This window comes from Rutilus rutilus (genome assembly GCF_951802725.1).
Source record: "Rutilus rutilus genome assembly, chromosome: 25".
Taxonomy (NCBI): Eukaryota; Metazoa; Chordata; class Actinopteri; order Cypriniformes; family Leuciscidae; genus Rutilus; species Rutilus rutilus.
Genome location: NC_140229.1, coordinates 14,346,701 through 14,358,269, shown reverse-complemented (window position 1 = coordinate 14,358,269; position 11,569 = coordinate 14,346,701). Strand labels below are relative to the sequence as shown.

Here is an 11,569-nt window from a genome sequence, read left to right as displayed (position 1 = left end):
ATGTGCTTTTTATTACTTTTTGTTGTTTTTAAATATTTCTAATTTTAATAACAGTACTGAGTTAGCAGTATGTTAGCACTATACTGCTATATATATGTATTTATTTATTTACTTATTTATTTTTGGTTTACATGTAATATTAGTATTTTGTTTACCCCAATTTGGGATTATATTTTTATACAGTTGTTCTACATGACACGTATTAAACCGTTTAAGAGTCCTTTATTTTGTAATATAACACTTCCGGTCAAACGGCGCAGGTTCTGTCAAGGTTGTTATTGCTGCTGTCTTCACACCGTGCATCGCATCAACAGCGGCAGCGCTGAACTGAACGGCAGACCAGTCTCTCATAATAAACAGCCATGATGGGATGTCAAAGAAGACGCACCTCCGTGTCAGGGGCTTTTATGCTTCCCCGTTTACTCTGCCTGATGTGCTTTGCTGTCATTAGTCTGGCTGAGAATATGGACATGGTAAATGTGGTGACGGAGAGGAAAGCGGAGGAGAGCCACAGGCAGGACAGCGCCAACCTGCTCATATTCATCATGTTACTCACACTCACTATCCTCACGATATGGCTCTTCAAACACCGCCGCTTCAGGTTCCTGCATGAGACGGGCTTGGCTATGATTTATGGTGAGATTTAGTTGATGTATTCATATTCAAGTTCACATTCAGGAACCTTGTGTAGGAGGGCACCGGGAATATTGTGCATGAGCTCATTAATGTTCTCAAAGTACTTGTCAATCTGTTAAATAAATTATTTTGCAATGCTGCTAAAAATAAATAAATAAATACAATGACAAAAATTACTTTCAATGACAACCAGTGTAATCTCAATGCTGTAAGTCGTTAATATGGGGCAAATGTAAAATAAAGAATGTCCATGTTTTGACAGATTTACAAAACTGCGCAATTTAGCCAGATTTATATATTTATATAAGCTGTTTTTTATTAAGATTTTGTCTGTTTTTAATAATATTAAATATAAATCTTAATTAATTGTAATTGTTAATAATTATAATAAATGTAATATTGTAAATTTATTTTAACGCAGTTATTGCGTAATATATTTAAGATAAGAAATTTTATTAAGTCTTAATTTATTATATTTTAATAAATGTAATACTTTTAAGTCTTTTTAATGCATTTATTGTGTAATAAATACTTTTATATAAATTGAAATCTTAAATATTAGTATTAATTCATTTATATATTTTAATACATTTAAATCCATTTTTAATTCAATTATTGTTTACTTAATACTTAAATCTTTAATGTAAGTCTTAATTAATTTATAAAAGTAATAATCTTAAGTCTATTTTAAAGCTGCAGTCCGTAACTTTTTTGGGTTAAAAATTATCCAAAATAATTTTTTTGAGCAAGTGCATAACCAGCCAGTTTTCAAAACTATCTGCTTGCCTTAGCTCGATTCAAAACGGTAAACTTGTAATAATGTTTTTAATACCAGTGGTACTGGGGCCTGTTTCAGAAAGGAGGTTAAGTGAAAACTCTGAGTATGTTAACCCTGAAATGAGGGAAACTCTGAGTTTTCTGTTTCAGAATGTGAGGTATGTTAAACCTGAGAAAGCAGAGTAAGTCAAGCCTGTTTCTGAAAGAGAGGTAACTTATACTCAGAGTCAGTTACCATGGTAACTTACTCTGTGAACCTAACCTGGTCAGGAGCATAGACAGTATATGGTCAGGAGCAGGTTTTCTTCGGTAAACCCAGAGTTTCTATCGGTCTCCTCCCCTTTTTTAAAGGGGAAGCGGTGTTTAAACACCTCATTCATTCTTTCAGTACATTTTTATTAATAAAATTAATCTTTTATTAATAAATAAAATATTGCTATTTTTACTACAGTTTTTTTCTTTTTTTTTTTTTTAATAAGATGAAGTCTATATAACTCCTTAACTGGCAACTGAAAACACAGTAGTAGATTAGAGTTACATAATGCAGTTCTAAACAAATTCTACAGAATTAAACTGTGGCATTTACTGGAAATCACTGAACTGTTCATCTGTGCAACAGAAGTTGATGGACCGTCCTCTAGCTGTTCTTCCACACTCTGAAGGCGGAGGGAGAGATAAGAATACCCGTTTATACTTAGATTTAAACTTAGATTATCCACATAAATATTTGAAAAAATCTGAATGTGTAGATTGTTTGATGTGTAGACACATAATATTAACATTACCTCTGTAGGCCTCTTTGTGGCAGCAGAAACTATTTATCCTCATCGTCCTGTGAAGATGAGCATTTGGTCGAGTGCACTTTATAACACTATTTGTCATAATTTCTGGTACTTACAACTGCCGGGGGTTCTGTTGGGACAGGAGGCTCCAAAAGACAGATATTACCATCAGAATCTGTTGGGACCAACAAAAAACCCAACCTCAAAGTAAAATAAATGGAAATATCAAAAATAGCCTATCTAAAAAATAACACATATGTAAACCTCTTACATTTTATGAAGGCCCTTGGATCTTCGGGAGTGACTGGCTCTGAAGTCCGTCCAGGAATTCCCTCAACCAAAAATGCTGCTGCACTGCTAGACACTGGATGCTATTTAGTTATTTAATAAGTCAAATGTTTGTGAAGTCAGGTAGCCTTCACCCATGATATGCTCAAGCCTTACCTGATTGAATTATGTTTTTATATTTAATTTTCAGCTGCTGCCATGTTCTTTTAATGCCTGCAGGATTGCTCCACATGAAAATTAAAATTAGGTTGAATAACATACTGTTCTTCCAGTTTCACCTCAGATATTATAACAGTTGGGCAAGTTACTCTAAAATAGTTATTAATGTTATTTTCAACAATGTAATTAGATTAATGTAATAATTACTATCTTTAGAAAGTATTGGTCTACTTATTACTAATTAATTACTAAATCCCATATCAACCTCAACCACTTGAACAATACAAGGAGAGACAAGAAACTGCACTTTTAATGCTTTCAAATAAACAATATACAATTGCATGAACTATTCTTGAATTGACCAAAGTGTGTAGAGGGAGAAGGTTACATAAAAAATATACCTTTTAAAAATGTATGTTAAATCCACTATTGTTTTATACAGAATTGTTAGTCTATGCAGTAACCTATTTAATGTAATTACATCAGATTTTATTTTAAACTACAGAAGAATTAAGAGTTATCCCTTTAATTAAATCACAATATTTAGATTACTTGGTAATTAATTACACCCAACACTGTATAACAGTAATTCCTCTTTTTGTCTGGCGCTGTTGCCATGGTGACTCATAATATCTGCGCTCCATTGATAATGGCTTTTTATAGTTGTGGTGCACGCGCTTAACTCAGAGTCAGTTAACTCAGAGTTAATTGAACTAACTCATTTCAGCTGTTCTGTAACCAAAAACTCAGAGTTTCCCATCTCAGGGTAAGTCAGCTCAGAGTTCAAGTTTTAACTCAGAGTTGGTTAAACCTCCTTATTGAAACGGGCCCCTGGTGGATTTCCACGGGAAATTCGAGCATGTCGTTGCGTCATTACGTCACATCTGTACACATAAAGAAGGTGTCTTGGCTAATAGGCTAATGAGTGTGAGGATGTTGGAGGTTGAGATTTATAGCCTTTTCTCACAGCACTTGATGTAATTAAACTTATAAATTTGATGGCGGGTCCAGAAAGGTTCAAATGACAATCACCAGTGACAACTGGAGATTCACCCGTTGAAAAACGCAAAAGACTTCGGACTTTGGAAAAAAAAAGAGACTGCAACCGGTCCCATGCGAAAACAAGGATAAATATCGGAAGGGCATTAAATGTAGTCACTCAATGCTGATGTTGTTAACATTAACAATTTGAGAACAAAGTATAATTTGCACGGTTTGACGTGATATGATAAGCGATCGTTAATCAGCGCAATTTACTGCAATGCTTTTTTCCCTTAGTTTGGTAAGAAAAAAAGTGGATGTTACTCACTTGTTCAGATGACATTTTCCGGTGAAAATTCTTATGTTGGTCATACTTAAAAAAGTAGAATCTGTGATTGCGAATGACAGGATCCACATCGGCGCGGCGACTGACAGCCGCACATTCTCCTCAAAACATTGGATTCATGCGCGCCGTGCCGACTCGGCACAACCCACGTACAGTTTATACTTCCGCGAATAACTGCAATTGCAGATTTCGAACATAGATGGCGACAAAGAGGAAAAACTACGGACTGCAGCTTTAATGCAATTATTGTGTAATATTTAAATCTGAATGTAATCTTAAATATAAGACTTAATTTCTATATTTTAATACATTTAATACATGGTAAAGCTTTCCGAATTTTTCTGATTGTCGCCGGTTTACTTCAATTGTAATAATAGGTATTCTTGTAGAAAATATGATCACCATGATAAATAATTGCTTTTGTTATTTCTCTGTATGTGCTTTGCTTAACATAATGAGTATTAAAACACTATTTGATGTATATGTTTTTCATCTCCAGGTTTGTTTGTGGGTGTGATTCTGCGCTTTGCGGTCCATTCGCCACAGGACTTCAATGACGTCACCTTGAGTTGTGCCGTGAACAGCAGTCCCACCACCATCCTGGTGAACGTGAGTGGACGATTATACGAGTACAGCCTGAAAGGAGAGGTGCGGGACAGCAAGGGCCATGATGTGCCAAATGCAGAGATGCTCAGGAAGGTACTGATGTTACCTGCAATTTTTTATATTGTTTGTTCCTTCTACTGGATGTGAATGTATAATATTGTATACGGGATTTTGTTTTCACACTTCTAGGTTACTTTTGATCCTGAGGTTTTCTTCAACATTTTGCTTCCACCCATCATCTTTCATGCGGGATACAGTCTCAAACGAGTAAGAATATGATTATCCTAATGAAAAAATCACAAAATACATAAATAATCAGGGAAAAAAAAGCTTGTTTAATCAGTAATTCTGTCTCTTTTATCAATGACTGATGTGGATTAGCTTGTTTCATTTTTAGTAATCTTTTTTTTTTTTATTCATCTTAACTATCAGAGGCATTTTTTCAGAAATTTGGGGTCTATCCTCTCCTACGCCTTTGTGGGCACACTGACATCATGCTTTGTAACAGGGTGAGTGATGATATTTTAAAAATAAAAGAGCTTTGCTATGAAAAAAGGGTAACACTAGTTTAGGGTCCAATTCTCACTATTAACCAGTTGCTTATTAACATGCATATTACTAGGATATTGGCTGTTTATTAGTACTTATAAAACACATATTTATGCCTTATTCTGCATTAACCATATTCTGCATCCCTTAACCCTATACCTAAATTTAACAACTACCTTACTAACTATTAATAAGCAGTAATTAGGAGTTAATTGAGGCAAAAGTCGTAGTTAATAGTGAGAAGTGGACCCTAAACTAAAATGTGACTGAAAAAAGATAATATTATATAATTTATGTTGGTTTTGTCAAATGTCCTCTGTGCAGGTTGGTGATGTACGGCTGTGTGGTGTTTATGAAAGCCATCGGTCAGCTTGGAGGGGATTTCTTTTTCACTGACTGCCTTTTCTTCGGTGCTATTGTATCTGCTACAGATCCAGGTATTGTTTTTGCTTTAAAATTAGTACACTGAGCTCTTATATTTAATATATTTAGCTATATTAAAATTCACTTTGAATGATTTCATAACCGAGTTTTTAATTTCTTACAGTGACTGTTCTGGCCATTTTCAATGAGCTGAAAGTTGACGTGGATCTCTATGCGCTGATGTTCGGCGAGAGCGTCCTCAATGATGCTGTGGCCATCGTCCTGTCGTCGTGAGTGCACGCACACTCATCAGGGCTATATATTCTTGCGTTCAGAAAATCTAAATTACACAGATATAAGTTAGTTAGTCAGTGTAACAGCTCAACTTCACTGCCGTCTTCCATATTCATTGAGTGAGCAAAGAACTTCTGGTATGTAAAATCTTTGGAGTGACTCTCATCAGCGTAGAATTGTGACGAATCTAGATTGACATAAAAGTCTCATGAAGTCCGATATTACTGTTCAGATTGAGGTTGCATTGCAAAACATTTGACCTGTATCTGATTTAGAAAAGATCAGATTCCATGTGGTTTGTGCTCTTCACACTGTCATGAAAAAACTGATTCAAGTCGCATATGAGCAAAAAATGGGCCACTTTTGGTCTGAACGTAGCCGTACTTCTGTTTCTTTAAGGTAAATTATTAATTTTTAATAGATCAAGAATAAACAGGTTGTTTGCACCACCATTCAGAGGTTTTTGGTTATGGTTAAAACAGTAATGTGAAATTTAAAATAAGTGTGTCCTATTTTAATATATTCAGAAATGGGACGGCAAATCTGAATTTTCAGCATCATTGCTCCAGTCTTTAGTGTCACATGATCCTTCAGAAATCATTCTAATATGCTGATTTCCTGCTTAAAAAAATGTTTATCATTATTTTCAATGTTAAAAAGAGTTGCTGCTTAATATTTTCATGGAAATCGTGATACATTTTTTCAGAATTGTTTGATGAATTTTTTTATTTTTTTAAATAGTATTCTTTTGTGACATGTTTTACTGTCACTTTATATCAGTTTAATGCTTCCTTGCTAAATAAAAGTATTAATTTCCATGTTTTGAGTTATGTCAAGCACACAAGCTTTTCTATGTATTGTAAACATGTTCAGTCAATCATGATAGGCTATGTCTTGTTTTAATATGAAAAAGTATCTTTCACACCTTCTAACAGATCAATAGTGGCATACCAGCCTGAAGGAGACAATCGTCACACATTTGATGGCAGTGCCCTGCTCAAGTCTCTGGGTGTCTTTCTAGGGTTTTTCAGTGGGTCTTTTGCAATGGGGGCTGCAACTGGAGTCATGACTGCTCTGGTATCTTTATATCTGCGTCATTTACATAACTAGCCAAAATAATCAGTCTAAACCCATCTAAGGTAGTTGATGTATTAATATGTGCTGTTACTTAGGTCACAAAGTTCACCAGGCTGAGAGATTTCCCCTTGCTGGAAACGGCCCTTTTCTTCCTGATGTCCTGGAGTACGTTCCTATTGGCCGAAGCCTGCGGCTTCACAGGTAACTATGGCAACCCTATGATAGAAATCTTTGTTTAGCCACATGCTGCATATGACATAATGACATAAAGTTAATACTGTTGGTTTATGCAGACAGGTGACTTCTCTAAAATTGCTTTGTTACAGGAATACTTGATTCTAATCAATCAGTGCTCTAATATCTCTGTTTTGCAATATAATGATCGGCTGACTATACATTAGCATTTATAAACATCATAAACTATATTTTGGTCACACTTTAGATTAGGGTCCAATTCGCACTATTAACTAACTATAAACTACGACTTTTGCCTCAATGAACTCCAAATTACTGCTTATTAATAGTTTGTAAGGTAGTTATTAATTTTTAGGTATTAAGGGATGCAGAATAAGGCATTAAAATGAGCTTTATAAGTACTAATAAACAGCCAATATCCTAGTAATATGCAATAAGTAAGGGATAATGTAGAGCGAGGCGGTTGTTATAGCAAATACAACCCCGACAGGCTGATCAGGACCTTGAATCTTGAATCAGCCTGAAGGGGTTGTATTCGCTATAACAACCGCCTCGCTCTACATTATCACGCTTATTACATGGCTACCCACCAAATAAATCAATAATTTGACACAAAATATTGATTTATAAGGAGTTTATTGATTTAAAAACGATTGTATTGCTTCCGCTAAAGAAAATAGTCCGTTCCGTCTCTACGGTTAGAATCCTGCATCCATAGCAACGCTCTGTTTTTCATGGCAACGGTGTGTTATACTTAGCGGCATTCTACATTAGCATTCTACATTAGAATTCAACCAAGCCATGTAATAAGCGTTAATAATGCATAGTTAATAGTGAGAATTGGACCCTAAACTAAAGTGTTACCTATATTTTGAATCAATTGTGTTATTGTTAACTAAAACTATTGAAAATAGTTCCAAAAAATAAATACTTGATGAAAACTTAAACTAGAGTACTAAAATTACTAAAACTAAAACTGAAATCAAAATGAATTAAAGCTAAATAAGAACTAAAAATGACAAAAGCACAAGAAAATTGCTAAAACTTAAACTAAAGTTAAAATGAACATTCAGCATATTAATAAATACTATAATAGTAGATAGTATTAATAATACTAAAAGGATCTTCGTTGTTTCTGTGTTTAGGTGTGGTTGCAGTGCTCTTCTGTGGCATGACTCAGGCTCACTATACATACAACAACCTTTCTGCTGAATCCAAAACTAGAACCAAACAGGTAACATGCGTTCGAAAGCCCTCAAACAACTGTACAAACGTGTTACATCTTTGAAGATTGGTATACTGATAGTGTTGTCCTCCATTTCCCCCAATAGTTGTTTGAGCTGCTGAATTTCCTGGCTGAAAACTTCATCTTTTCTTACATGGGCTTGACACTTTTCTCCTTCCAGCACCATGTGTTCAATCCCTTGTTCATCATAGGTGCATTTGTATCCTTTTGAAGCAGTGTATTTGTGCTGTACTCATGAATTGTGTATGGATAAACATTCACACATTATCCTTGACCGTGGCTTTCATTGCCAGTTGGCTATATTTCTTGGCAGGGCGGCCAACATCTACCCCTTGTCTTTCCTGGTAAACTTGGGCCGCAAGAACAAAATCGCCTCCAATTTCCAACACGTCATGATGTTTTCAGGTAATACCTTACTTTTTAATGTGCATACTTTCTGTTTCTGTTTTCTGTTGCTCATGATGTCATGCTGACCTCACAGGTCTCCGAGGGGCTATGACCTTTGCCCTCTCAATTAGAGACACTGCGACATACGCCAGGCAGATGATGTTTTCTACAACCCTGCTGATCGTTTTCTTCACCGTGTGGGTCTGTGGGGGCGGGACGACCCCCATGCTGTCACTCATGCATATTCGGTGAGTCTTACTTCCATTCTGGAAGCAAACTGTCTTTTTGTTTGTTTTTTTGTTTTTTGTTGCTTAAATGACATTATCTTTCCACAGAGTGGGAGTGGACACAGATCAAGATAATACTGTAAGTTCTACTCATGTCTGCTGGAAATGCCAGAAAAAACGCTGTTTAACATTCAAATATTTACTGTACAAATCTGTACCATAAGGGTAATATAACAGGCTGTATTAACTTTCTTGTCTTTTTCTCTTTGCTCACATAGGTCACAGCACCAGATGGGATGACACAAAGAAGTACCAAGCACGAAAGCGCCTGGCCGTTCAGACTGTGGTACACTTTTGACCACAAGTATCCTTCAGTTGTTCTGCCGAGTTCTATCAACGTTTAATTGTTACACCCTTGCTTGCACCCTACATATTAGATTTGACAATCTTAGGCAACCATAATGCACTGTACATCTCCAATAGTATAGCCCCTTTCACACAGAAAGTCCAGAAAATACACTTATAATGTGAAAATGCTAGTGTTAAAACCCCCGGTCAAAGAATCACATGATAACTGCGTCATTGCGACAACACAAGCGTCATCACTACTACAACCCTTATGGCATTGGTCCTGCCTTTTGTTCACACAGGGCACACTCTTAACAATTCTATGGCAATTTTCTGGGATCAAGGCTCTGTGTGAAAGGGGGATGTCTTCAGTACAGCATGTTAAACAGTAGAGGGCGCTCATGATCAACTGTAAAATGTAAATCGAGGTTTCATTTTTCCATCTGGGATTCACTAATGACACATTCTCTACAGTTGTAGTCACATGACATTCAGGTAAACGAATAATGTTTTCTTTTTAGGAAGTGTTTTGATTTATAAGGTTACATTTTTGTGATCAATTACTAGCTTTTCATCAACTCATGACCCCCCTGTAATTCACTCATGAACACACTGCCCTAGAATTTTCATTTTTCACAATAATGATTATTGTATAATTATTATAATTTGAGATATCCTACCAGAAGTGCAAATTGGTATACAATATATAAATAACTTGTGAACAAAATAGAAATAAATGTCAGTGTGGATGAAATGGTAAAAAAAAAGTATATAAATTATGCAAATAAATTGATCAAAAGTGACAGTAAAGACATTTATAATGTTACAAAAAAATCTACTAAATGCTGTTCTTTTGTCATTTCTATTTATAAAAAAATAAGCAGCACAGCTGTTTTAAACATTGATAGTTATGATAATAATAAATGTTTCTTGAGCAGCATATTATTATGCTTTCTGAAGGATCATGAGAAGACTGGAGTAATTATGCTGAAAATTCAGCTTTGCCATTACAGGAATAAATTAAATTTTTAACGTATATTCAAATAGAAAACATTTACTTTAAGTTGAAATAATATCTCATAATATTACTGTTTTTACTGTATTTTTGATCAAATGATTGCAGCCTGTATATGTAACAGTATAACTAATAAAAACTAGTAGTAGTATAATTATTTAAGTCATTTTAAATCACATTTACTCCTTAATGAAGTGGTGCAGTTATTTAAAACCCTTCCTCACACACAGCGGGCCTCCTCTCACTACCACTCTGCCGGCCTGCTGTGGTCCAATAGCGCGCTGTCTTACCAGCTCACAAGCCTATGAGGTAAACCATTGAACCATAGCTGCTTTTGGCTCATGCTACAGTGTAGTAATGTGTAAATCATATGAGCACATGAGTGTATTCTGAATTGTGCAAATCATGGATTTTCTTCCCCCCTCCCCCACCTCTAGAACGCCGGTCAGTTGCATGATGAGGACACAGAGCTGATTCTAAATGACGGAGATGGTTTTATGTACAGTGACATGACGATCAGCACGGACGCCCATGGCATGCCCACCACCTCCACAGGCCAGGCTGGTCTTTACTCACTAGCAGGAACGTCAGATGATCCTCTCGACAGGGAGCTTGCGTTCGGAGGCACCCGTCTGGTCCTCCCCACAGAAGAGCATCCAGACCCGCTGATATCATTTCCTCCTCCTCCACCATCCCCGCCTCTGTCGGACCCTCTGCGCCACAGAGTCTGAGCCTGCCGGACAGCTGCTGACCTCTTGCTCTCTAAGTGATGCTTTTTTTTCTTTCTGAGATATTAAGTTAAATGTTTATTTATGCTTTTATTGGTTCATAATTTTGTGCCATTAATATTTATTTATTTGTCTAGACACTGTTCTACTATGGTTGTGTTGGCTAATCCTTCTGTTTTCTTCCTAATTTCTCAAGAAAAACAAAAAAGTGCCATAAAAGATTCTAAATAAATTTTGTGTTTAGTAGTATGTAGCTCAGACTGAACGTCTGCTTCTATTGTGAATGCATTGATGTGTCTTGATGGATCATTTCAAAGCCATACATAACTTGTGGGTCAATTGTGGATAAATCTATTTTAATAAGTGCCTCCGTCCTGTTTCCTGGTGTTTCCTGTGGCTCATCTTTACCTCATTAACATTTACAAAAAAGAGGTTCATATTTGTGAAAAAGTGATTTATTTCAAAGTGTTTCCGTAACCTTTGACCCTATAATAAATGAGGATTTATGTACTTTTTAAGCCAGTGTTGCAAATTATTTGAGTGCAGTCATCTTTATTGATTCATT

General features: G+C 35.8%; 1 protein-coding gene across 1 annotated transcript; it reads left to right on the top strand.

The window, feature by feature from the left end:
• Positions 1–286: 286 nt before the first annotated feature.
• On the top strand, positions 287–11,538 carry slc9a6b (solute carrier family 9 member 6b). Its single transcript, XM_084401307.1, has 16 exons — positions 287–636; positions 4,469–4,668; positions 4,765–4,842; positions 5,008–5,084; positions 5,449–5,561; positions 5,672–5,777; positions 6,717–6,858; positions 6,954–7,059; positions 8,199–8,287; positions 8,385–8,498; positions 8,593–8,704; positions 8,781–8,934; positions 9,022–9,052; positions 9,192–9,277; positions 10,480–10,585; positions 10,714–11,538. Exons 1-16 carry the CDS (start codon positions 363–365, stop codon positions 11,005–11,007), a joined length of 2,082 nt encoding a protein of 693 aa, XP_084257433.1. The 5' UTR covers positions 287–362; the 3' UTR covers positions 11,008–11,538.
• Positions 11,539–11,569: the final 31 nt, after the last annotated feature.

Excerpts from the sequence above, each read along its gene's own strand:
- slc9a6b (XM_084401307.1), top strand. The coding sequence starts at position 363 with ATGATGGGATGTCAAAGAAGACGCACCTCCGTGTCAGGGGCTTTTATG. Across the intron at positions 4,843-5,007 it reads CGGGATACAGTCTCAAACGA|AGGCATTTTTTCAGAAATTT; the intron begins GTAAGAATATGA and ends CTTAACTATCAG. Across the intron at positions 7,060-8,198 it reads CGAAGCCTGCGGCTTCACAG|GTGTGGTTGCAGTGCTCTTC; the intron begins GTAACTATGGCA and ends TTCTGTGTTTAG.